The 27,107-nt window shown below is 43.0% G+C and overlaps 1 protein-coding gene and 1 long non-coding RNA gene across 2 annotated transcripts; one reads left to right on the top strand and one right to left on the bottom strand.

The window, feature by feature from the left end:
• Positions 1-423: 423 nt before the first annotated feature.
• Positions 424-25,322, bottom strand: cradd (CARD and death domain containing adaptor protein). Its single transcript, XM_078553683.1, has 2 exons — positions 24,975-25,322; positions 424-1,353 (listed from the first exon to the last, which is right to left on the bottom strand). Exons 1-2 carry the CDS (start codon positions 25,273-25,275, stop codon positions 1,043-1,045), a joined length of 612 nt encoding a protein of 203 aa, XP_078409809.1. The 5' UTR covers positions 25,276-25,322; the 3' UTR covers positions 424-1,042.
• On the top strand, positions 25,014-27,107 carry LOC144687478 (uncharacterized). Its single transcript, XR_013578156.1, has 2 exons — positions 25,014-25,098; positions 26,519-27,107. It is a non-coding gene; the product is annotated as an uncharacterized LOC144687478 (long non-coding RNA).

The following is a 27,107-nucleotide window of genomic DNA, read 5'->3' as shown; positions in this document are numbered from 1 at the left end:
TGAAATATAAGCTGGTTGAGGGGGGTGGGACAGGTAGAGCTGGACAGAGGGCCAGTGATAGGTGGAGGCAAAGAAGAGATTGCCAAAGATGTCATAGACAAAAGGACAAAGGGGTGTTAACGGTGGTGATATTAGCTAAGGAATGTGCTAATGATGACATTAAGGGTAGAAAGCAGGATGAGCAAGTGATAGATAGCCCTAGTGGGGGTGGGGTGGGGGGGAAGGGATCGAAATAGGCTAAAAGGTGGAGATAAAACAATGGATGGAAATACATTTTAAAATAATAGAAATAGGAGGGAAAAGAAAAAAATATATATATAGATTAAAAAATTATAAATTATTGGAAAAGGGGGAATCGGGAAGGGGGTGGGGATGGAGGAGAGAGTTCATGATCTAAAGTTGTTGAGCTCAATGTTAAGTCCGGAAGGCTGTAAAGTGCCTAATCAGAAGACGAGGTGCTGTTCCTCCAGTTTGCATTGAGCTTCACTGGAACATTGCAGCAGGCCAAGGACGGACATGTGGGCATGAGAGCAGGGTGGAGTGTTGAAATGGCAAGCGACAGGGAGGTCTGGGTCATGCTTGCAGACAGACCGAAGGTGTTCCTCAAAGCAGTCACCCAGTCTGCGTTTGGTCTCTCCAATGTAGAGGAGACCACATTGGGAGCAGCGAATGCAGTAGACTAAATTGAGGGAAGTGCAAGTGAAGCACAGCTTCACTTGAAAGGAATGTTTGGGCCCTTGGACGGTGAGGAGGGGGGAAGTAAAGGGGCAGGTGTTGCACCTTCTGTGGTTGCATGGGAAGGTACCGTTTGTTTATCCCTATTTCAGTTTAAACTTACTGTTAGAAAAGAAACACAAAAAAAATCATTAAATTACACTGTAGAAAGATTGTGCCTTTTCCCTAAATCCTGAACTGTTCTTTTTTCTCAAAATAATATCCCTCCTCATTCCATCTGATAAAGAGGAGTAGGAAAAGTCTCCTCGTAGTCTCTCTGCATTTCAAACTGGACACCAGGTACAAAGTGGTTTTGAAGATTAGATTGTCAATGATTTTCCCGGAATATTTTAGCTATCACCCCGAGGTCAGTCTCCGCTAAAATCAGACTGTCGCACAAACACCGCACGGTTGCTCGCTTTCCTAGTCGTCGTTTCCACAGGATAAAGGCAGCCAGGATCTGTGCCTGGAGATTGCATTGGTGGTTCATTTTACATCGATAAAGATCTGACTCCTTCAGTCCGAGATCCACCACAATTCTCTCCCACTCTGGTCCCAGGTGGCTGGAAAGTTGGTTTAATTGCTTGTCAGTAGGTACACTCTTCAGGATGTGGTCTGAAATAGTTGCTCGCAATTCATCTAGAAAAGAGACATTGATTAATTCTAAACTCATTTCTTCACATACATTTTGATCCAATTGATGAGAACAATCATGAAGTCACAAGCATGACATTAAATTTGCCAGCATTGCATTTCAATTAAAATGCGAACCAATCCCTCAGTCTGTTTATTTGTATTCAAGAAACAGGTGATATTGGCAGGGCCACATGTATAAACAAACACCTGCATTTATATAGCATCCTGCATGACTCCAGGAGGTTCTATGGGAGTTCATAGCGAATTAAGTGCTTTTGAAGTGCAGTCATTGTTATTAAGTGGGAAGTCATGCCAATTTGTGCACAGCAAGTTCCCACAAACAGCAATTTAAAAACTAACCAAATATTCTGCTTTATTCAGGTTGGCTAAGGGATAAGTATTGGCAGGACACTGGGAAGAACACCCCTGCTCTTGTATGAATAGTGCCATGGGATCTTTTGTATCCACCAGAGAGAGCAGACAAGACATCAGTTTAACAGCTCATCTAAAAGACCAGACCTCTGATGGTTTAGAAAGCGGCCTAGATTATGTGCCGAGGTCTCTGGAATGGAACTGGACCTCACTGTCTTCTTACTCAGAGGTGAGAATACCAGCCCTGAATGGTCTAACTCTTAATTTTAAGGTTATGCCCCCTTGTTCTAGCCTGTCCCAAAGGAAATAGTTTCCCTCCATTTTTGTTTATTCTTTCATGGGATGTGGGCATTGTTGGTAAGGCCAGCATTTGTTGCCCATCCCTAATTGCCCTTGAACTGAGTGGCTTGCTAGGCCATTTCAGAGGGCAGTTAAGAATCAACCACATTGCTGTCGGTCTGGAGTCACATGTAGGCCAGAACAGGTAAGGACGGCAGATTTCCTTCCCTAAAAGACATTAGTGAAGGATGACAATTGATGATAGTTTCATGGTCACCATTAATGAGACTAGTTTTCAATTCCAAAAGTATTAATTAAATTTTAAATTCCACTGGCTACCATGATAGGATTTGAACCTGTGCCCTTAGAGCATTAGCCTGGGTCTCTGGATTAATAGCCTAGTGACATTACCACTACACCACCATCTCCCCTTAAGAGATCCCCTTATCTACTCTAACAAATCCTTTAATCATCTTAAACACCTCCACTAGATAACCACTTAATCTTCTATATTCAAACAAATACAAGCCTAATCAATGGAACTTGTCCTCCTAAGTAAACCCTTTTAATTCTGGTGAATCTGCGCTGGAGTCCCTCCAAGGCCAATCTATGCTTCCAGAGGTGCATTGCTGAATTGAACACCGCACTCCAGATGGGGTCTAACCAGAGCTTTATCAATGTCTTTGATCTTGGCACAAAACTATGTTCCACTCACTTCTTTCTCTATCATTAATGGAAAGAGAAAAATTTGGCCCAAAAAGTCCTTATGGATTGACCTGTACAAATGCCTAGGACTACACAGAATCAAAATTAACAATGTGTTTTTTGTTTACTGAACAACTTGCCAAGTAAAAGGGGTTTCGAGACTGTATAATGCTGATTCACTGCCAGTGTCAATAAAGCAACCAGATGAATTTCATTATGATGTTAGAAATCTGTTTTTTCACTTGAAGCAGTTGATTGTGTTTCAATAACAATTGCAAGTCTCTCCAATTAGGCTTTTGTTTGAAAGGCCAGACAACCATATTTTCTTCCAGACATAACTATTTTTGAACATGACTAGTCTGCAGATCAGATCCTCGACCCGGAGTGTACGAGGGCGCAATGTAGTCAAGCTCAGTCACATGACTGATGACCTCACTTACTGAGCACTGAAATCAATCATGCATCACACCCATCAAAAACCCAAAAAGCCACAATTTTTCAGTTTTTTTTCCTCTTTCCCTTCCCCTCGCGCTCCTTGTTTTCCCAAGAATTAGCTCATACAGGAAGCAGCATGTGGTAAAGTTCTTCCTGAGAGACCGCATGTGACACATCTCAGAACAGTCTGGAGACAAACTCTGATCATCACACCAGATTGGCAGACACACAGGATTTGTAAAACTAATCTGTGTTGATTAAAGAGAGTCAAAGCTCTGCCTCCAAGTCATGTCATAGCTCAGATCTCACACAAGGTTCTTGAGTCTCATTTACTGTGGATGTGGTTTCCTGTTGACTTCCATGTGGCCTTTACCTTCAGAATACCTTCTCATTGGGTAGATGTCAAGTTAAAGGAGCCGAACCTTCCCTACATGACACACATGATCTGGAAGCAGATATGCTCACTTCACTGGACATCATCCACACTACCCTCACTGGGGCTCTGCGTGTGACCAAAACCCAACCCTTCACAAGATTCCAGGCTCAAGTCCCACTCCAAGCTTGAGCCCAACAACCTTGGTTGATACTCCAGTGGCACACTGAGTGCTGCACTGTTGGAGGTACTGCCTTTCAGTTGAGATTTTAAACCCACGTGCCTGCTTGGGTAGATGTAAAAGATCCCATTGCACTATTCCTCGAAGAATAGTTCTCCCCAGTGTCCCAGCCAATATTCATCCCTCAATCAACATCCCAACAACAAATTATCTGATCATTATCACCTCACTTTTTGCAGGTGCTTACTGTGTACATATTGACTGTTCCCTACATTACAACAGTGACTATACTTCAAAAAGTACTTCAATGTCTGTGCAGCACTTGGAGGGATGGCTGGTGGTCATGGAAAGTGCTATATAAATGCAAGCCTTCCTTTTTTTTCCCTGATTCCGAGGTGTGAGTATTTCCCCTGAAGCACAAGTCACTCCATCGGATGCGAGTATTTCCCTAGACGCTAACACAGTATTTAGGGACCATAATCTAGTCTCCACTCACTGGGACAGTGTGTAGTGGGGATTGAACCCTTTAGAAGTGGGAATGGTAAAGGCTCACTACATAAAGAGAGGACTGACCAATATATTCCATTCTGTAAAACACTACTAGGCTAATGATCCAATCTCATATTGTTGAAACACCATGAGTTGCCCTGACTATAACAGCAAGCTTTCCCCCGATCTACTCCTCTTCTAAAGAGACATGTTTGGTCAGGTATATGAGAGCACGCTCTCCACAGACTTTTAGTCTTTACAAGAAACAGTCCAAAGTCACTCCTGGTTTCTAACGGGTTCATTTCTCCCTGTTTCACTGAGACCTAACATCCAGTGACCATTGAAGGTCCTCTCCCTCAGTCTTTCTGCAAATTCCCAAACTGACCTCCAGCAACTTGGCTAACTCTGATGGTTATCCCCCCAGCCACACCAGGACAAATCTTTCAGAGTCCTTAAATGTCCATGGAGTCCATCTCTTCGGCCAGGGAATGTCTTCCTACCCACATTCTGTCCTGTAGCTAATAGCAGGAAAAAGTATTTTTCCCTTCTGCTGATTGCAGCAGCTGTCTCTCTCTCTCTCTCTGCTCAAAGTCTCTGTGACAGTAAGTCTGCAATAGCAATAACATCTGCTTCACCTTCTGTATTCAGGTGTTAAACCTGGCATTTGCATTTCAATAAAACTCAACCTAGGTCCCCAACCCCCGTGGTAACCAGGTCACATCGCCTTATCTATGGTCAGAATGGGCAAGTCACATGTCCCTTTTCATTACAGCATTATACCTTGAAGTAAAGAGACAGTCCAAAACATAATCATCTTAAAAAATCTCACATTCCTAACAATACCTGGACATGGATTCATTGTGTGAGCATTTCACCTCCTGTTGAAGTTAAAGCAGCTCTGTAACAGGGCCAATAAATGAGGCATAAATCAACCCCAACTGCTCTCGTATACCAAGCTTACTACAAACACCACCTCCCAACTCACAATCTCCAGGTTAACGCAAAACATTAAAAAAAGAGCAGGGGAGTTCTCCCCAGTGACCTGGCCAAATATCTATCCCTCATCCAACACCAATTTTAAAAAAAAAGTGACCTGGTCATTTATTTGATTGCTGCTTGTGGAAACTTGCTGTGTGCAAATTAACTTCCTCGTTTCCGAGATTACAACAGTGATTATACTTCAAAAAAAAACTTCACTGGCTGCGAAGTGAGTCGGAACACTGAGGTTATGGAAGGCAGTTTATAAATATAAATCTTGCTTTCCAATTCTCCTACGTGCATGACGCAATTAAAAGGAGAGTAACAAATGTCACTTCATATTTAAGACTAAAAATTGCTATTAATAACATTAGTCTTGGAATGCTTTCACATCACAGTTATCTGCTGGCTAAAGGGTTAACATCTCCACTAAGATTAAAGGGAGGAACTTCGTATGAAAGAGTTAAACATTTGAGCGCTGATGTTGCTGTCAGTACTGTAGTCATGGGCTTCAGTACATTGAGATACCTGAAGTGTTTTTACAATGCATGTCTTACTTGGCTAGTTATGTATTACCAACAGTACCTCCAAGGAACAAAACTTTCCAGGCTGACGTTTTGCAATTGTTTACAACCCACGAGGATCAGTTTACTTTGGCTCAAGCTGCTTGCCACCACTATACTCAGGCTGAAATGTCAAATGACTGTGATGTTTAAAATTGGAAGTGTGTTTCCCCACCCCCGGCAAGTTTTTTTTTATATTCGTTCATGGGATGTGGGTGTCGGTGGCTAGGCCAGTATTTATTACCCATCCCTAATTATTTAAAGAAATTGCTGTGGGTCTGGAGTCACATGTAGGCCAGACCAGGTAAGGATGGTAGATTTCCCACCCTGAAGGACATTAGTGAACCAGGTGGGTTTTTACAACAATTGGCAATAGTTTCATTAGACTTTTTAATTCCAGGTTTTTATTGAATTCACATTTCACCATCTGCCGTGGTGTGATTCGAACCTCGGTCCCCAGAGCAGTACCCTGGGTCTCTGGAATACTAGTCCAGTGACAATACCACTATGCCACCACATCCCCCTCAGTAATTTCCACTTGAAAAGTTTTTTTTAAAAAGAAAGCAGTTTTGAGCATAAAAAGTCCTTCATTGGTGTCCTAAACTCGTAGTATCAGCTGAGCATGAGAATAACTGCCCATTAGGAGACTGTTTTAATGGTGTGTTATGTCACGTTTTCCACTCTCTGTATTCTAACCTCTTAGGCCTATAAAGAACAGTATTAGAAGCTGGCTGTTAGCAAAACTGGAGCCAATGGGAATCAGGGGAAAACTCTCCAGTGGTTGGAGTCATACCTAGCACAAAGGAAGATGGTTGTGGTTGTTGGAGGTCAATCATCTCAGCTCCAGGGCATCACTGCATGAGTTCCTCAGGGTAGTGTCCTAGGCCCAGCCATCTTCAGCTGCTTCATCAATGACCTTCCTTCCATCATAAGGTCAGAAGTAGGGATGTTCACTGATGATTGCACAATGTTCAGCACCATTCGTGACTCCTCAGGTACTGAAGCAGTCCATGTCCAAATGCAGCAAGACCTGGACAATATCCAGGCTTGGGCTGACAAGTGGCAAGTAACATTTGTGCCACACAAGTGTCAGGCAATGACCATCTCAAACAAGAGAGAATCTAACCATCGCTCCTTAACATTCAATGGCAGTACCACCACTGAATCCCCTACTATCAACATCCTGGGGATTACCTTTGACCAGGAACTGAACTGGACTAGCCATATAAATACTGCGGCTACAAGAGCAGGTCAAAGGCTAAGAATCATGCGATGAGTAACCCACCTTCTTACTCCCCAAAGCCTGTCCACCATCTACAAGACATAAGTCAGGAGTGGGATGGGATGCTCCTCACTTGCCTGGATGAGTGCAGCTCCCACAACACTCAAGCTTGACACCATCCAGGACAAAGCAGCCCGCTTGATTGGTACCCCATCCACAAACATTCACTCCCTCCACCACTGACGCACAGTAGCAGCAGTGTGTACCATCTACAAGATGCACTGCAGGAACTCACCAAGACTCCTTAGACACCACCTTCCAAACCCACTAAACCTACCATCGAGAACAGGCTTGTCCAATGTCCGGCCTGCCAGACATTGCATTTTCAAAATTCCGGTCAAACAGGTGAGTTTCAATGGAGGATTCGGCATGGAGTTGCTCCTCCAATCAGAGAATTTTCTCCTGTGTTTGCTGATGATAGCCTCACTAGTAAGCCTATCAGCAGCAAATGAGGGAGAGAAACAGCCTCTGATTGGAGAAGCAGTGAACACCGGTGTTGCTAAGTGTGCTGAGGGCTGCCAGGCCAGGGAAGCGAAGGTGCATTGGTGCAGGAGCCCAGGAAGCCAGGTACTTCAGGCCGTGGGGGGCGGCGAAGTATTGGCGGGTCCATGGAGGAGACGGTGCCGTAGTGAGCACACACAGGGAGGGGGTGGGAGCGTGAGAGGCTGAGCGCCCCGCGGGGGGGAGGGGGCGCGAGAGGCTGAGTGTATGGTGGGGGGGTGGGGGGGGGGGGGTGGATTGGTCAGAGTGCAAGTCTGCCTAGCAACCAGTTTCAGGTTTCTCCCCCATGCTCACCAGCACACGCCAACACACACACATCCACTCACAGTGAGTGAGGGTGAGTGATTGAGCAGCCCAAGACTGGGAGTGAGCCGGACACACACACACACATTCTGACCCTCTCACACTCCGTCCATTTTTATGAATTATTCTTTTTGAAATGAACAATTTATTGCTATGACATTGCTGTACTTTTGCTCAGCCATTGTTTCTTTCTTTAAAACCTCAGCTCTTTTTTGAAATTCGGTTTATTGTTCTGCCAAATCTTATCTTTCCGAAATCTGCTCATCGGCCCCTCGAAATCAAAAAATATGCAAATGTGCCCCCCCCCACCCGAGCAAAAAGGTTGGACAAGCCTGATCTAGAAGGGCAAGGGAACACCACCGCCTGCAAGTTCCCCTCCAAGTCACTCACCATCCTGACTTGGAAATATATCGCCGTTCCTTCACTGTCACTGGGTCAAAATCCTGGAACTCTCTCCCTAACAGCACTGTGGGTGTACTTACACCACATGGACTGCAGCAGTTCAAGAACATGGCTCACCACCACCTTCTCAAGGGCAATTAGGGATGGGCAATAAATGCTGACTTAGCCAGCAACACCCACATCTCACGAATGAATTGAAAAGACATACCAAGCAGGAAGTCTCTCACTGTAACCATTCCTGGAAAGCATAAAGCAATCAAGTCTGACATTAAAAGATCTTTGGCTTGGTAATTAAGATCCACAAACGACTACATTGAGCCAATTATAATGAACTAATTCCAAGCTAATTGCTGCAGCTCCCACCTCAATTGTTTTCATCAGACCTCTAATCCTTAACTATTGCTGGGCAAATATTTCCACTACGCTAAATAAAATTACTCTCGTTTTCAGTTCTTCCACTGCCTCTACTAACTTAAACATCCAATCGCGCTTTTTATTCCTTGGCAGCTTTCTTTGATGACTCAGCCTTGACAAGGTGATGTAGGTCAGGTTGATTAGACAACAGATTAGGTTAAAGATTCTGCTGTTGGTTAGAATTAGAAATTGCAGCAGGTCCCACCATGAGATTAAATGATGTTTAGGGTGCCAATATGACAAGGTTTGGAGTGCAAGCTGAGGCCAAATGAAAATGGGACATCTAGGGAAGGAATCACGTAGGCCTGTTCTCAGGCCTGAAATGGGAGGCCTCAGGCCCACTACAAAATTGGGCCTCAACCACATTAATATTATTCCCCAGGCAGCTTGCACATCTTTAAGAATATTAATATCGTGCTACTTACCCTCAAGCCGCTGCCAGGAAAGACTTGGGAGGTGAAGAGGGGGCTACTGTGCAATCAAGGGAACAGTTCTGGTCCTCCTGACACCAACACAATGATTTTTTTTTTACAATGTTCCCTGAGCTCCCTCTATGAATCTATAGCTTAAAAATCCTATCTCTACTATAAGCAACCAAACTTAGAATGAAATCACTGTCACAGCTTCATCCTAACTATACCCAGATTCCACACATTCCCACAGCACAGGTGATACAGCACCTCCATTGACAAAAGGGTGTAATTACAGTGTAACATGTTTACATAGGTGCTATCCATTAAATCTCAATTTCAGCAAGGGGGCTTCAAGCAGGTATTTTTCCCCTCACTTACATATGTAAGGGGCCTACTGCAAAAGAAATGGCCCAAACAAATGTCAGGGCAGATGCCTTTCGGGTGCACTTTGGTCCCCGAAGCTAGTGCTCATTGCTCCAATTTTGGTCCATAAAAGGATGTAACACGGTCCAATTTCTACCTTCTAAAGAGTAAAGTGCCAATTATACCTAACTAATTAACATTATGTGCAATAAAACATAAGTTAACCTCTTCTGATCAATAGTTTTAGAGACCTGCTGTTCTGGCCTCTATGTAGGCTGCACTGGGCAAACCCAACAAAATCAGACAACTCATCCTTGCCTACACTGTGGAAAGCCATGCAAGTCTACTCCACAGCTGCACTAGAACGCACAACAGATGATTCTATGTATGCAAGCAGCAGCCATCTCCAATAACAGAGGCAAACTGATGACTTTGTGATACTGAGTTGATAACATGGTTCTGATTAAATAAGTGCACACCAGGGACTATTTGGAAATATCGGTTGGGGAGGAATGTTGGCCAAGGAAAGGAGAGAACAGCCAGCGCTTCAGTGGTGCCCTTGAATCTGAGATGGAAGCAGAGCCCATTTTGTTGCTAATTATAACATTGTGGAATTTTATTTTTCTTCCACAACTTTAATTATATGTAGGGAAGTTGAATGCTGTTGAACTAACTAAGCTTAAAATTATTTTCCCTCATAAGACTATCAGCAGAGAATGGAATCAGCCTTTCCACGAGGAAGGTCAGATTGCTTGATCTGCTAATTAATCAGTTTAAAAATAACAGGTCTCCCATTTAAGACTGAGGGGAAAAATTCCCTCCAAGGATTATTAGTGTAAAGGAAATATAATTTTTTCCCTAATATTACTGTGGGATATTGAAGCAGGCTTACGGGGTGTGGATGTATATTTCTGTGTGTGAGACTAATTTAATTAAACTGCAGACAGTCATACTGCAAGGTTTAAATCATCAAAGGGATTAGGTGTAAACAGGTATATTTAGGAGATGAGTAAACTAAGATGAGGTCCCAGCAAATAGAGTGTGAACGGAATTTGCATTTTTAGGTAAGTTGAGAGGTTGCTTGATTTTCAAAGTGACATGACCAGGTGTTTCCCATCTAGCAAGGTAAATAAGACAAAGTTATTAAGTTTATTTTTACTGAAAGTCTGGCTATGACAACATGAAAGATTTTTATATTCTGGGAAAAGTAACTTCCAAAGAAAGGTTGAAACAACAGGATTCACAGATCAAAAGGGAGGAAATATATTTAAAGAAAGATGGAAAGCTATATGGGAGTGTGGCCATGTGAGATCTTGTAACTCTTTCGAGTTATCAACAGTCACAGATTGCAACTCTTTCGAGTACAATCACAGTTCTTGGTTTCCGGGAGTGGGACATGAACCCACAACCCTCTGATTCAAAGGCGAGGGTGCTATGAACTGAGCCACAGCTGACACCTCGTGAGATCTTGTAAGGTGCACTGTGTGAAACAGACCTGTCGGAAAACAGTCTCTAGCCACTCTGGAGATGTCCGCTCTTCCAGTGACCAAGGTTTTGTTAAATACCTTTGGAGTTCGATTGTTGATTGTCAAGTGAGAGGAGGAAACAAGCTGTGAAATACCTCCCTTACAGCAACAGTGGGTGCTTGTGGTAATATTGATGGTTTTTTATAGATTAAGAATCTATTTGGACTGTTGCCTGAAAGGGATATGTAGTCTAGTAAAGTAGAAATCTTGTGGGAACTATTATAATACTAAATGTAACTGTAATCTTGTGTGTTTAAGAACATAACATGATAAAAGGAGTAGGCCATTCGGCCCATCAAGCCTGCCCTGCCATTCAACAAGATCATGGCTGATTTGCCCCAGGCTTCAGCTCCTCTTTCGTGCCAGCTCCTCATAATCCTGAACTCCCTGATATTTCAAAAATCTATCCATCTATCTATCACCTCTTTAAATATTTTCAGTGATCTAGCCTCCACAACTCTCTGGGGTAGAGAATTCCACACAGTCACTACCCTCAGAAGAAATTCCTTCACATCTCAGTTTCAAGTGAGTGCCCATTTATTCTGTAACTATGCCCCCTAGTTCGAGATTCCCCCACTAGTGGAAACATCTTCTCAACATCTACCCTGTCAAGTCCCCTCAGAATCTTGTGCGTTTCAATAAGATCACCCCTCATTCTTCTAAGCTGTAATGAATAAAGGCCTAACCTGTTTAGCTGTTCTTGATAAGTCAATCCCTTCATCCCAGGAATCAGCCTAATAAGTTTTCTTTTCTTAATAAATATTTTAATTTAATCTTTAAAATCTCTAAAGGTGGTGACTCATTACTTCTGACTTCAGTGCACAAACTTTCTCGTAATAAATACAAATTGCAAAATCATGTGATAGCCTGGCTGAGTTTCCCTCTGGGATTTAGCCAACCTGGCAAATACCACCTGCCATATCATTACAAAACTGGGGGCTTATCCAGGATTTTTAAAATTCCTTGATTGGTTGGAGTTGGTGAATCTCAAGGCCAAGAGCACAAGAAGAACATTGAACTCAGGAATTGGTGTTGAGGGGTTTTAAAGTGGTTAGACTGCGAACATGGCTTTAGCAATTGCTAAAACTTTTCTGGGAGTAGAAGGTGTAACCCTGATTGGTTTACAAAAAGTCACTGAGGCTCAGTTAATGGAATTGGCAGATAAGTTGCAGTTAGGATTGACTGCAGGGGCTAGGAAAGCAGACATAATTGAAGTAATAGCACAGCATTTGAAATACTGACACTGGTGAGTCACTGCTGGAAGTGGTGAGACTTCAGATACAAATGAAGAAGTTTGAACTTGAAAATGGAATGGAATGCAGGAAATTTTAAAAACTTGAATTAGAGGCAAAAGAAAAACAAAAAGGAAAGAGGACAAGCATTTCAAAAGGGAGCAAGCAGAAAGGCAGGAGAGGGAAAGAAAACTGGAAAGGGAATTAATTGGAAATGGAGAAGTTAGCAATGGAGGAAAAAGAAAATGGAGAGAGACAGAGAATACCAGCTTAAAAGGCTGGACCTTAAAAAAGGGGCCTCAGATGCTGAGGAAGGTTCTGATATGGAAACAACCACTTTCAACCCAAAACCCAGTGGAGAGATGTTTAATTTTGTACAAGCTCTTCCAAAGTTTCAGGAAAGGGATGTATAGGCATTCTTTACTTTGTTTGAGAAGGTAACTAAGCAAACGAAATGGCTACAAGAAATCTGGACATTGCTTTTACAGCCCAGGTTGGTAGGTAGAGCTCATGAGGTATATGCATTGCTGTCAGAAGAAGTATCTGTGGATTATGATGCAGTAAAAAAGGCTACTTTGAGTGCATATGAGTTGGTTCCTGAGGTATACAGGCAGAAATTTCGAAACTTAAGGAAACAGTTTGGACAGACTTATATTGAGTTTGAGAGAGTAAAACAAAGTAATTTTGACCAGTGGATACGGGCATTAAAGGTAGAGACAACATACGCAGCTCTTAAAGTAGTAATGCGTTTGGAAGAATTTAAAGATTCACTTCCTTCGGTAATTAGAATTCATGTGGAGGAACAGAAGGTTAAAGCGGCTAGGCAAGCAGCAGGGATAGCTGATGATTCTGAGCTAGTTCATAGACCAAAATTTTTTTTCCATCGCCCTTTTAAATCCAAGAAGGATAGAAAGTGGAAGGTGAAAAGAAGGTGGGTAGTCAGGAAAGAGAAGGGACAGTTAGAAATTCTCAGGAAATTTAGAAGTTACAGGGAAAATTTATTGCAGTAATTTAAACACAGAAAAGTTCTGGAAATAAGAGTACTGTGGGTTTTGAGATCCACGGAAGAGAAAAAAAAACAATGGTTTGTGTACAGGTGGGGCAGGAAGAATCAGTGTTAGGTAAAGAAGTGGGAATGTGTTCACAATTTACCCAAGGGAGTTCTGAAGGGCAGGTTACAGAGATGTTTAAAGATTTTGTGTGTGAAGGGAAAGTCTTTCCAGGTGTACAAGGTGGAGCAGGTAAAGATATTAAAACGTAAAGAGACTCAGGGGCTAGTCAAAGCTTAATATTATGGGATAGTGATATTTGTTGTCCAGAGTAGGTATTGCAGAAAAGAGTGGTAATAAGTGGAATTCATGGAGGAGATGCTAAACCTATTCCATTGTGGAAGGTAAATTTAAAAAGCAAGTTGAAAATAGGCGAGGTGATTGTTGAGGTAGTGGAAAAATTGCCCATTGCAGAAGCTCAATTTATCCTAGGTAATGATATAGCTGGGTTGCAGATGTTGGTGATGCCTACAGTAGTTGAGCAGCCTGTGGAAATGCATTCAACAGAGGTGTTGCAGAAAGAGCATCCTGGGTTGTTTCCAGATTGTGTGATAATGAGATCACAAACTCACAGGTTGAAACAGGATGAAGAAGAATCTAAAAGGTAGGAGAAGGACGCTAACATCTAGTTAGCTGGATCTGTCTTTGAAAAGGTTGCTCAGGAAGAGTGTGAAGCTGAAGTGTTTAGCTCAGTGAAATCGGTTAGAGTTACAGCACAAAGATCCATGAATAAAGCAGTCATACCAGACAGCTTATTCAGAAACAGAGGCAGAATGTATTCCCGAGGGTTATTACCTTAAAAATAATGTGTTAATGAAGAAATGGAGAGCATCTCATGTTCTAGCGATGAGAAGTGGGCGTTAAGAACATCAATTAATAATCCCATCTAGATACAAAAATGAAATATTGAGAGTGGCTCATGAAATTCCAACAGCTGGACATTCAGGAATTAGGAAAACTCAGATGAAATACAAAAACATTTCTATTGGCCTGGACTGCATAAAGGCGTAGTCAAATTCTGCAGAGCATGTCACACACGTCAGGTGACAGGAAAACCTCAAGCGGTGATTAAACCTATATCTTTAATTTTGATTCCAGCATTTGAGGAACCTTTTACCAGGGTCCTAATTGATTGTGTAGGGCCCCTCCCCAAGACCAAAAGTGGAAATCAGTACTTGCTGATAATTGACGTGTCTACAAGGTTTCCAGAAGCAATACCTTTATGAAATATCACAGCAAAGAGAATTGTTGAGGAGCTGACTAAATTCTTTACAAGATATGGGTTACCAGGAGAAATAGTCAGATCAGGGTTCAAATTTCATCTCACAGCTGTTTAAGGAAGTAATGGACAGCCAGGGGATAAAGCAGTTTAAGTCATCAGCTTATCACCTGAATCACAAGGTGCTTTAGAGAGATGGCATCAAACTTTAAAGCTATGATGAGAGAATATAGTCAAAACTACCCACAGGACTGGGATCGAGGGACCCCATTCATATTATTTGCTATTAAGAATGCCCCTAGTGAATCAACAGGGTTTAGTCCTTTTGAATTAGTCTATGGTCATGAAGTAAGTGGGGGCACTTAAGTTGATTCAGGAGAAGCTAGTGAGTCAAAGTTCAGAAACTATTCTCCTGGGTTATGTGACAAAATTCAGTGAAAGACTGAACAGAGCATGTGAGTTAGCTAAGGAACGTTTGAAAGGTATCACAGCAGGTAATGAAGACAAGTGCAGATAAGAGGGCAAAAGCTCATAGTTTTGTTGCTGGAGAGAAGGTGTTAGTCTTGTTGCCAGTGTCAGGTGAACCATTAAAGGCAAGGTTTAGTGGGCGGAGCACATTTGAAGGGCTGAATGGCCTACTCCTGCTCCAAATTCATATGTTTGTATCAGATCAGCAAAACCCAGGTTTGTATGAAGGAGCAGGGGCTGCAGTGTTAACATTCTTCAGCAGTACCTGGGTGTGTCAGATCAGCTTTGGCTCAGTGATTAGCACTCTTGCCTAGGAGTCAGAAAGTTGCGAGTCCCACTCCAGAGTCTCGAGCACAGAATCCAGGTGAACGCTCAGTGTAGTACTGAAAGAACAGTGTACTATTGGAGGCGCCTTCTTTACTGAACTCCAAAAAATACTTTGTTGGCTGAAAAGCACTTTGGGAAGTTCTGAGGGGTAATTTTTGATGGTCCTCACCTCCCTTTAGCAGAGTGACCTCAGGATGTCCCATAAAAACAGAAAACGCTGGAAACACTCAGCAGGTCTGGCAGCATCTGTGGCAAAAGAAACAGAGTTAATGTTTTGAGTTGAATGTGACTCTTCTTCGGAGCTCCGGGTTCCAAAGAAGGACCATAAACATTAACTCTCTTTCTCTTGCCAGAGATGCTGACAGACTTGCTAAGTATTTCCAGCACTTTCTGTTTTTATATCAGGTTTCTAGCATCCACAGTATTTTGCTTTTATTTTGGGATGTCCAAAACTGCTTTACAGTCCAAAGTTTAGTGACTTTTGTATCGTAGGAAAGCTAATTTGCATACAGCAAGGTTTCACAAACAAAGAGATAATAACCTGAGCATGTTGTTGTTTTAAAGTGATGTTGACTGAGGGATAAATATTGTCCAGGACACTAGGGAGAAAGTAGAGAGAATCACTTTTATCATTTCATTCCAAATATTAATTTTGGCTTGGAAACCTCAGTATATTTACAGGATGTGTTATACAACGTCTCCAGCAACGAGAGACATTTAGAAATGTGCGATTGTTTGAACCTCACCAGGGAAACAGAGGACGTCACAAATCTCGGGCTGAATATATTGTTTGGGGGCGGGATAGAGGAGCTGGAACTGTCTTCAGGTGCTGAACACGCCCACGGGAGGAAACAGTCACTGGTCTGGGATTTTGACCAGGGCATCCATTAATTGGCATAGAAAATCTCTAGTTAACAAGACTCTAAATGAACCTAATTGCCTGCCCTCCTTGTGCGAGTGGGCAGCCTTCCTGGGCTCCAAAGCCACACAGGCCAAAATGGCCAGCCTCGTAAATCTGGGCCCCATCCATCTCCATTCCTGCCATTGGTGGGGCCCAAAAATTCAGTCCCTCACATCTTGCACAGGTTCTATCTTGGATTCAGGGTTTTCTCCCATAAGTGGACTCTGTGTCCCTTATGCTCCAGTGTTTGCCTGTACTTCCCAGTATTTTTCATTGTACAATAGGGTAACAATGAGGATTATCAGAATAAGACCTCACCCTGTCATACGAACCGGATATCATGTTCTTCACGGGCCCTCCAGTGAACTTCCCCAAACCTCCTCTAGATGGAACTGTTCGGCACATTGATGAACAGGAGAACAGACAAGGGAACAGGGTAGTAATTGCAGAGTTGATTATTTCCTCCATAACAGAAGCCAGAATGCACGAAACAAGACAGTGAAAGAATACTGTCTTATTTTACCCTCTGTCTAGTCAGTCCATCACTATATTCCGACTGGCTATTACTTAATTGCTGGCCTGGGCCTAACCCACCCCTTGATGCTTTTGTTCGAACTTCTCTTAAACATGAGAATCTTTGTCAAAAACAGAATTACCTGGAAAAACTCAGCAGGTCTGGCAGCATCGGTGGAGAAGAAATCAGTTAACGTTTCGAGTCTTCATGACCCTTTGGCAGAACTGATTTCTTCTCCGCCGATGCTGCCAGACCTGCTGAGTTTTTCCAGGTAATTCTGTTTTTGTTTTGGATTTCCAGCATCTGCAGTAGCTTTTAGCTCTTTGTTTTTATGAGAATCTTTGTTGTTGTTGAGGCCTCAGGAGGTGGAAGGTTGTGTTTTTTTTTTAAATCCTGACTCATTCCTCAACAGAGAATGGTTAGAAGAGCTGCTGATTAATCCCACTTGCACCCATGAGACCTGGACTCCTTGATGAATAACTCCTGCTATTTTCCCCGAATGAGTATTGGTTTTCCGATGGTGTGAATGATTATCCGGGTTAATCTCTCCCTGTTAGGTCTTGTGAGGTCACCAGAGCACATGATCAAAAGCATCAATACAAATACTGGAACACACAAAACTATTCACATGCTGAATGTCGTAAAATAATGTTGGGGGAAACGGAGGCGTAAGGGTAACATCACTGAACTCTGGAGACGTGGGTTCAAATCCCACCAAAGCCAGCTGGTGGAATTTAAATTAGTCTCGGCATGATGACCATGATAACTATCACTGATTGTGGTAAAAATCCATCTGGTTCACTAATTTCCATTAGTGACGGAAATCTGCCGTCCTTACCTGGTCTGGCCAACACACGACTCCAGACCCATGGCAATGTGGTTGACTCTCAACTGCCCTCTGCAATGGCCTCACAAACCACTCAGTTCAAAGGCAGCTAGGGGGATGGGCAACAAATGCTGACTTTGCCAGTGATGCCCACATCCCATGAAAGAATAAATTAAAAACAGGCATTGAAAATAACTCTAGATTGGACACACTACTGGAATGTTTCAACGTATGATTTCAACAACAGCTTGCATTTATATAGCACCTTCAAACGTCCCAAAGTGTTTCACAACAGAGTTTAACAGGCAAAATTTGACACCAAGCCACATAAGGAGATATTAGGGCAGGTGGCCAAAAGCTTGGTCAAGAAGTGGGTTTTAGGGAGCATCTTAAAGAAGGAGAGAGGTAGTGAGACTAAGAGGTTTAGCATGGGAATTCTAGAGTTTAGGGTCCTGATAGCCAAAGGTACAGCCTCCAAGTGTGGAGCGATTATAATTGGAGATATGCAAGAGGCCAGAATTGGAGGAGCGTAGGTGTCTTGTAAGGTTGTAGGACTGAAGGAGATTACAGAAATAGAGAGGAGCTAAGCCATGGATGGATTTGAAAACAAGGATGAGAATTTTAACATCGAGACTTTGCTGGATTGGGAGCCAGTGTAGGTCAGTGAGCACAGGGGTGAAGGGGGAATGAAACTTGGGGCATGTTAGGATGCAGAGTTTCGCATGAGCTAAAGCTTACTTAAGGCAGAGGATGGGTAGCTGGTCAGGAGAATTTGAAATAGTCTAGAGGCAAGAAAGGCATTTCGGTAGCAGGTGATCTAATGTAAAGGAGGAGTCAGGCAGCGTTAGAGGCGGAGGTGGGTGGTATTGGTGTTGGCTTGGATAGGTGGTCAGAAGCTAATCTTGGGGTCAAGTGCGACACCAAGGATGTGAACGGGCTGGCTCAGTTTCATACAGTCGCCATGGAAAGGAATGGAGTCGGTAGCAAGGGGACGGGTTTGTAGCAGGGACTGAAGACAATAGCTTTGATCTTTGCAAGTATTAGAAATTTCTGCTCATCCAGTACTGGACATCAGACAAACAGTATGATAATTTAGAAACAGTGGAGGGGTCAAGAGAACTGAAGCTGAGGTAGAGGTAGAGCTGGGGCCGAGCCGGAGCCGGGGCCGAGCCGGAGCCGGGGCCGAGCCGGAGCCGGAGCCGGGGCCGAGCCGGAGCCGGAGCCGGGGCCGAGGCGGAGCCGGGGCCGAGCCGGCTGTTGTCAGTGTACATGTGGAAACTGATGCACTTTCATATCGTGTTACCTCTCACCTCCAATTGCCTCAGACCATCAAATAACCGTTCCCCTCCCTCCACTCCCATCTTTAGTATTCTTCTAACTGAGAAACTAAACTGTTGAAAGGAAGTGCACCATTTGTTTTAATGCCCGTATGATATTTCTCCAGGGCTTGCTCGCAGCAGTGTCCTAGAGATTAATGTTCAATTCCTGGATGTCGTTGGGCAATCCCAGAGGGGTGGAAACCATAAACAGTGCAAGCAGAAACCAAAAGCGCCGCTCAATAAAACCAGCAAGGTACTGAGCGCTGTGGACCGAGTGGCCTGCACCGACATTTCAACTATCGGCAGATTCTGCAATTTTAACAGAAGCTTCTATTTACCAGAACATACGTTGGGAGCGAATGAATGTCCTTCCAGTTTCTCATGGGCAAAATGTGAAAATCTCAACTACATTGTTGTTTATCAATAATTATGATAAGATTAATAAAATTGTGTCAGAAAGTAATATTGAAATTCAGAGAGAGGACATTTAGTTCAGCCTGCCTGAGTCAGCCTCTGATAAGCCTTAAGCTATCCTTGTAGGCAGTATGTTGGATAAAAGCAAATGCTATTTCAATAGGGATTATCAGAAAAATGTGAGGCATCACTAGAAGAAAATGGTTCTATTCTTTCATTAGACTCTCTACGGAAGTTTACCTAGAACCTAATGCTGCAAACACAGAAAGTGAGACAGCTAAACTACTGAAACCATTTATACTTTAGACTTGACTTTACTTTGTTACTGAAAACTCCCAGCCAAACAGCAGTACGCTCTGTGCCACAATAATAAAACACTCATGTTTAAACACTGAGAAAATATATTGGTGCCAGTTGTTAGCTGGAGTTTGCAAGTCTCAAAGTCTAAATTCCTATTCAACAATAATGTGCATTTATATTGCGCCATCACTGTCGAGGGAAACAAGCCCCAAAGGTGCTGCACGTGTCTAATGGGCTCTTCAATCAGAGGCTGTGTTTCTAAATCCTGTGACCTCTTTATCACCTATATACACCTACACAACATCACCTATCCCTGACCTGACTTCAGCTCATCTGTTCAAAGCCTTATGAGGATGCTGAAAACACTCAAAGGCAGGTTGCTTTCAAGGGAGGGGGGAGGGGGGAGGGGGGAGGGGAGGGGGGAGGGGGGTGGGCAGCAGGGGTACAGGGGGATGTGGGGCAGCAGGGGCACAGGGGGATGGGAGGGGGGGTTGGGGGGGGGGGGGGGGGGGCGTCAGGGGGAAGTTACCTGGAAACTTTATTCCAGGAGGTAGTCACACCCCTTAGGATAGGGTCTTCTGACTTGGTCAGTGGTCAGGGTCAGGGAGGTGTGATGAGTGAGGCAGGTGTGGGGATCCAGAGAGTAGCAATGGAGCAGCAGGTTTGATGTTCTTGCAACTTGTGTGGACGAGAACAGGGACAATGAGCAAAATGACCATGGCACCGTGGTGAAGAGAGTCATTTAAGTACAAGGGGTAGTGGAGGAGTGAAAAGGAATGCAGTAGTAGTAGGGGATAGTGATAATAACCTGCAGCCAAGAGCATGAGTCCCGAAGGCTGTGTTGCCTGCCCAGTGCCAAGGTTAAGGACAAATCCTCGGGGATGGAAAGGAACTTGGAGTGGGAGGAGAAGGATCCAGTTATCATGGTCCATGCGGGTATCAGTAAGACTAAGCAAGAGATTCTCCTGGGGGAGTACGAGCAGTTAGAGGCTAAACTAAAAAGCAGAACCACAAAGGTAAAAATCTCTGGATTACTACCCGAGCCACGAGCAAATTGACATAGGGTAAATAAAATCAGAGAGATGAATGTTTGGCTCAAAGATTAGCGTGGGAGAAATGGATTTTGATCTGTGGTCACTGGCACCAGCACTGGGGAAAGAGGGAGCTGTACCATTGAGATGGCCTGCATCTGAACCATGCTGCGGACCAATGTCCTGGCAAATTGTATAACTTGGGTTGTGGAGAGGGCCTTAAACGAAATAGTGGGCGGCTGCTTCATGTGAGGAGAGATTTGGAAAGTTAAAGAGAAAGGACAAGACAAAGAGTCAGGAGATCGATACGGATAATGGTAACCAGAATGCGACAGGAAGGGACAGGGCAGACAAACATAAGAGTTGATAAGCCAATAATATCAGACTGGGGAAAAGTGGTTGAAAAGACATAATTAAAGGCTCTTTATCTGAATGTACACAGCATTCTTAACAAGATGGATGAATTGATAGCACAAATAGAAATAAATGAGCATGATATGATAGCCATTACAGAGACATGGCTGGGACTTGAATATTTAAGAGTATTTGACATTTCGCAAGGACAGGAAGAAAGAAAAAGGAGGTGGGGTGACTCTGTTAATCAAGGATGAGATCAGTACAGTAGTGAGAAATAATCTTGGCCCAGAGAATCAAAACGTAGAATCAATTTGGGTGGAGATAAGAAATAGCAAAGGAAAGAACTCAGGTGGGAATGGTTTGTAGGCCCCATTGATAGTAGCTACACTGTAGGGCAGAGTATACATCAAGAAATAAAGGAGACTCATAAGAAAAATACTGCAATAATCGTGGGTGATTTTAATCTCCATACAGATTGGATAAATCAAATTGACAAAAGTAACCTGAAGAACAAATTCATAGTGTTCAGGACAGTTTCTTAGAACAATCCATTCTGGAACCAACCAGGGAAAAGGCTATTTTAGATCGGGGGTAATGTGAAATGAGACAGGATTAATTAATGACCTCATATTAAAGCATCCTCTTGTGTGATCGTAACAGAATAGAATTCACAGGGTGAGAAACCTGGGTCTGAAACTAGTGTCTTCTACTTAAATAAAAACAATTGCAAGGATATGAAGACAGAGTTGGCTACATTGGAATGGGAAAATAGGTTAAAAGAAAGACGGTAGAGAAACAGTGGCAGACATTTAAGGAGAAATTTCATAACTCAAAGATATATTTGAGTATTGCTGAAGAAAAGAGATATGTTATCAAAGCTTTTCATCTTGCACTCATCAGGACAGATTCATAAGAATACCAAATGTAAAGGGAACAACAATTTATACTGCAAGAGAATAGTGCGCTGATTGGTTTGCAAGTGGACTCTGATTGATAGGGGGATTGCTATGCAGTATAAATTGCTATTCAAGGAAAATTCTCATACAGTATAAACTGTTGTTCCCTTTACAATTGGAATTCTTGCGAATCTGTCTTAATAATTCCAAGATGAAAAGCTTCAACAGACGTCTCTTTTTTCAGCAGTACTCAAGTTCTGTACTACCAAACAACTAAAAGATATATTCCATTGAGAAATAAAGACTGTATGAGAAGGATACACCATTCGTGGCTAAGTAAGGAAGTTAAGGATCGTATCAAATTGAAAGGAAATGCATATAATACTGCAAAGATTAGTGGTAGGTCAGAAGATTGGGAAAATTTTAGAAACCAGCAAAGCTTGAATAAAAAAACAAGATGGAGAAATTGGAGAATGAAAGAAAAGTAGCAACAAATATTAAAACAGACAATAAAAGCTTCTACAAATATATAAAAAGGAAGAGTGTAGCTAAATTAAACATTGGTCCCTTAGAGAGCGAGACTGTGGAATTAATAATGGGAAACAAGGAAATGGCAGAGGCTTTGAACAAGTACTTTGTATCTATCTTCACAGTAGAATACACAAAGAGCATCCCAAGAATAGTAGAAAATCAAGGGGCAAAAGAGAGGGAGGGTCTTAAAACAATCATGATCACTAAAGAAAGAGTACTAGGAAATCTAAATGGACTAAAGGTTGACAGGTCCCTGGACCTTATGGCATGCATCCTAGGGTCTTAAAGGAAGTGGGTGCAGAGGTAGCAGATGAATTGGATGTAATCTTCAAAATTTCCTAGATTCTGGAAAAGACACATCAGATTAGAAAATAGTGAATATAACTCCTCTAATCAAGAAAGAAGGGAGACAGAAAGCAGGAAACTATAGGCAAGTTAGCCTAACATCTGTCATTGGGAAAATGCTAGAATCCATTATTAAGGAGGCAGGAGCAGGATATATAGGAAATCATAACACAATCAGGCATAGTTTTAGGGAAATCGTGTTTGACAAATTAATTAAGGGTTCTTTGAGGATGTAACAAGTAGGGGAGGTAAAGGGGAACCAGCAGATGTAGCGTATTTGGAATTCCAAAAGGCATTCGATAAGGTAAAAGGTTACTGCGCAAGATAAACGCTCATGGTAAAAGCACCCTGAAGCACCCTTCTTCAGCTCTGAAGAAGGGTCATATGGACATACAGACATGAAACATTAACTCTGTTTCTCTCTCCACAGATGCTGTCAGACCTGCTGAGTTTTTCCAACATTTTCTGTTTTTATTTTATATTAAATGTCCATGGTGTTAACGGTGATATGCTAGCATGGATGAAGGGCTGACTAACTAACAGGCAACAGAAAGTAAGGATAAATGGCTCATTTTCAGGTTGGCAAACTGTAACTAGCAGAGTGCCACTGTGGCCTCAACTATTTACGTTCTAATTAATAATTTAGATGAAAGAACCGACAGTATTGTATCCAAATTTGCTGATGATACAAAGATATCGTAAAGCAATTTGTGAGAAGGATACAAAGAGACTGCAAAGCGACATAGGTTAAGTGAGTAGGCAAAAAATTGGCAGATGGAGCATAAGGTGGGAAAATGAATGGTTGGCCACTTTGGCAGGGAGAACAGAAAAGCAGAATATTATTTAAATATAGGCAGACTGCAGAATGCTGCAGTGCTGAGGGGTCAGAATCTGGGTGTCCTTGTATATGAATCACAAAAGATTAGCACGCAGGTACAGCAAATAATTTACAAGGCAAAGAAATATTGACCTTTCTTGCAAAGGGGGCATAGTACAAGGGTAGGGAAGTCTTGCTACAACTTTACAGGGCATTGGTAAGACAGCACCTGGAGAATTGTGTACAGTTATGGTGTCCTTACTTAAGGAGGGATATAATTGCATTGGAAGAAGCTCATGGAAGGTTCACTCAGCTGATTCCTGGGACGAAGGTGTTGTCTTATGAGGAAGGATTGAGCAAGTTGGGTGTATACTCATTGAAGTTTAAAAGAATGAGGTGATCTTATTGAAACATAAAAGATTCTGAGGGGGCTTGACAGGGTGGATGCTGAGATAATGTTTCCTCTTGAGGAGGAATCTAGAACTAGGGGGCACAGTTTAAAAACAAGGGGTCTCTTATTTAAGACAGAGATGAGGAGGAATTTCTACTCTGAGCATCATTAGTGCTTGGAATTCTTTTTCCTAGTGAGCAGTAGACACTGGGTCATTGAATATATTCAGGCTGAGTTAGACAGATTTTTGATTGACAAGGGAGTCAAGGGTTATTATTCTTTCGAGTTATCAACAGTCACAGATTGCAACTCTTTCGAGTACAATCACAGTTCTTGGTTTCCGGGAGTGGGACATGAACCCACAACCCTCTGATTCAAAGGCAAGGGTGCTATGAACTGAGCCACAGCTGACACCTCGAGTCAAGGGTTATGGGGGACAGGCAGGAAAGTGAAATTAAGGCCAATCAGCTTCCTGATAAGACAACACTTTCATCCCAGGAATCATGATCTTATCGAATGGCGGAGCAGGCTTAAGGGGCCAGATGGCCTAATCAGGGTTTTATGACTCAAACTCGTTGTTCAGGGGATTGAGGCCAGGGTTCAGTGGGGGCTATTGGGGGAAATGAAGCCGAGATGAAGCTGGGGTTTGGGGCTGGTGTTTGGGCACTAATTTGGGGTTCAGGACGGTGAGACTGAGGTTGGGGTTGTGGGATGAGTCAGCATTCAGACTGAGGTTGGGGTTTGGCGTGTGGGATTGGGTGTAGTTGGGGTGTGTTGCTGGGTTCAGGATGATATGGAGGATACAAAGTGGGATTCCAGTTTTGATGGTGCAGGGTGGGATTGGGTTTTGGGGAGTCTAGGTGTTTGGAGTTTTGGAGAGTTCAGGCTGAGTTTCGGGGGCGGGGTGAGTGTTTTGGGGGTTTCAGGGTGAGATTGGAATTGGAGTTTTGAGGTTTGTTTCAGAAGGAGTTTCAGGGTGTGGGGGAGGTTTTCCTGGGGTGAGTTTAGGTGGTTTCAGGGTTGGGGAAGAGTTTTTGGGGGGTTTCAGGGTGTAGGGTAAGTTTGGGTGGGTGGGGGGTTCGAGTTGGGGTGAGTTTTTTGGTCTGACCTGCTGGTTCTCCGAGCTCCTCCTCCGCCCGTTCCTCCTCCTCCAGCCGCCGGCGCAGCCACGGAAATTCCTCCCGGAGAGAGTCGGCGAAAGCGGGGTAAGCCCGGGCTCCGCGGCTCGGCAGGTGATCCAGGAGCTTGAGGCACCTGCGGACACTGACCGGCTCCGCCTGGATCTCCTCCAGGAAACTCTGGTTCAGGATCCCCTCCTGGTACAAATACTCAACCACCAGATCCACCCTGAGCTGCCTGGCCAGCTCCAATCGCAACCTCCGCAAAATCCGCCGGTGCTTCTCCTCCATTGCGCCGCTGCTGCTCCCGCGCTACGCCGTGCCTTGCGCCGCTGCTGCTCTTGGCTGCGGAAAGTTGCTCTGATCTGAGCAACAGTGAAATGAATCCCAGGCATCCCAACACACAGTAACAATCACTATCTGCAATCACTTTGCAGCCCAACTCATGGGGATGTAATTCTCTAACCAGCATTTTTTGGGTTTTTTTTCTTGAAAATGAATTATCAACTTCTCTCCCTTTGTCTCTGATGCAAAAATAAAACTCAACACCAAAAGGAAGGAACTGATAATTGTTTTCATCTCTCACCCACTTCCGTCAACAAACTATAAATAAACAGTGCTGGCCACACTGCAGGGAGCTCAATGCTCTAATGAGGGTGTTATTAAAGGGCTTACCCAGAATAGAATCTGTTTCCTCTGGTGGAAATAAGGGGACATAGCCTTAAGGTTACAGCTAGGCAATTCAAAGGGGAAAATCAGAAAATGCTTTCTCACAACACAAGATGCAGTGGAAATCTGGGACTCTTGCCCCAGAAAGCTATGATACTGATGGGGTCTATTGCAAATTTTAAGACTGTAAATTTTTTTGGTAAAAGTATTTAGAGATATGGAACCAAGGCTGATAAATGGAATTGAAGTACAGGTCAACCATGATTAGATTGCATGTCAGAACATGCTGAAGGGGCTGAATGGTCTCCTATTCCTATGTTACCATGAGTTGCCTGCGTCCTGCCCATTTCCAATTTCACCCTGGCCTCTTGCACCGTTGTAATAAAGCAGGTAGCTGCTTACCAATCGATTGGAGACGTCATTATTCTCACCCCCATCTACTCGCTTAATTCACTCCTGGGCTAATGTGTAGGTGGTTTCCATCTATCTCTACCTTCAACCATCCTACAACCAACACAACATCACTGATTATCTGGTCATTATTTCATTGTGGGAGTTTGCTCCATGCAGATTGGCTGCCAAGTTCATTTAATTTCTGATGTACATGAATAACTGTTCAATACAAAAGTCCTCAGTCAATTATAAATACCTCAGGACTAGACTGAAAGTATTCCTGATGTGCCTGGAGAAAGTTATCTCATTGAGTTATCAGGTGCAGGTTAAGAATGTGAGGTACACTGCACATTTAAATAATTTTGATTGGTGATTCTGATTGAGGGAGTTTAACAATAAGAAGGAACTTGTACTATTGTGATATTTTTAAAAATCCACAATTACTGATCGTTTTAATTATCTCTACACTTAGGAGCTATTACCAGTGATTGCATCAAACTGTTGATGCCACAAGGAACCCATTTGCTCTGGAACATTTTCATCTCAGGATTTATTTGAGAGCTGCACAGGAAGTGGAGAGAGAGGGCCAAAAGAGGCAGGCTTGAGCAGACAGCTCCAGCAGTGACTGCAATGGTAATGTAACAGGCATCAGCCAGTCTATCATGTATTCCTTTATAGAATTCAGGCCAGCTATGTTGTTACATGTATTTGTATGTGAGCAATAATTATTAACAAGCTACTCTGTACTTTATTAGTTACTTTCTGCACAGTCCTTTCCCCAATAGATTGCAAGTAAGGACGAAAAAGTTGAATTTTGGAGACCAATTTTTAGGCCAAAAGTCATGGGGTCGACCTTTACACTTGTGATGTTTTTGAGCAGTTGACACGTTAGCTTGATTTGGGCCCAAGTGAAATCCAAATAGATGGTTGCAATGGATTAAAGTAAAAACCAACGATACTGAAGATTATTGATTATTGTAACTAATTAGCACAATGTTGTTTGTCATTCATAATCTGATCACCTTAATCATTTGAATAAATAAAAACAAAACTTAAATGTA

The sequence above is a fragment of the Cetorhinus maximus genome, chromosome 12 (assembly GCF_964194155.1).
Source record: "Cetorhinus maximus chromosome 12, sCetMax3.hap1.1, whole genome shotgun sequence".
Classification (NCBI taxonomy): Eukaryota; Metazoa; Chordata; class Chondrichthyes; order Lamniformes; family Cetorhinidae; genus Cetorhinus; species Cetorhinus maximus.
This window is presented reverse-complemented; position numbering and strand designations above follow the sequence as displayed.

Coding starts and splice junctions, on each gene's coding strand:
- cradd (XM_078553683.1), bottom strand. CDS start 25,275: ATGGAGGAGAAGCACCGGCGGATTTTGCGGAGGTTGCGATTGGAGCTG. Junction 1,354..24,974: donor GGAGCTCGGAGAACCAGCAG/GTCAGACCAAAA, acceptor TCTCTTTTCTAG/ATGAATTGCGAGCAACTATT.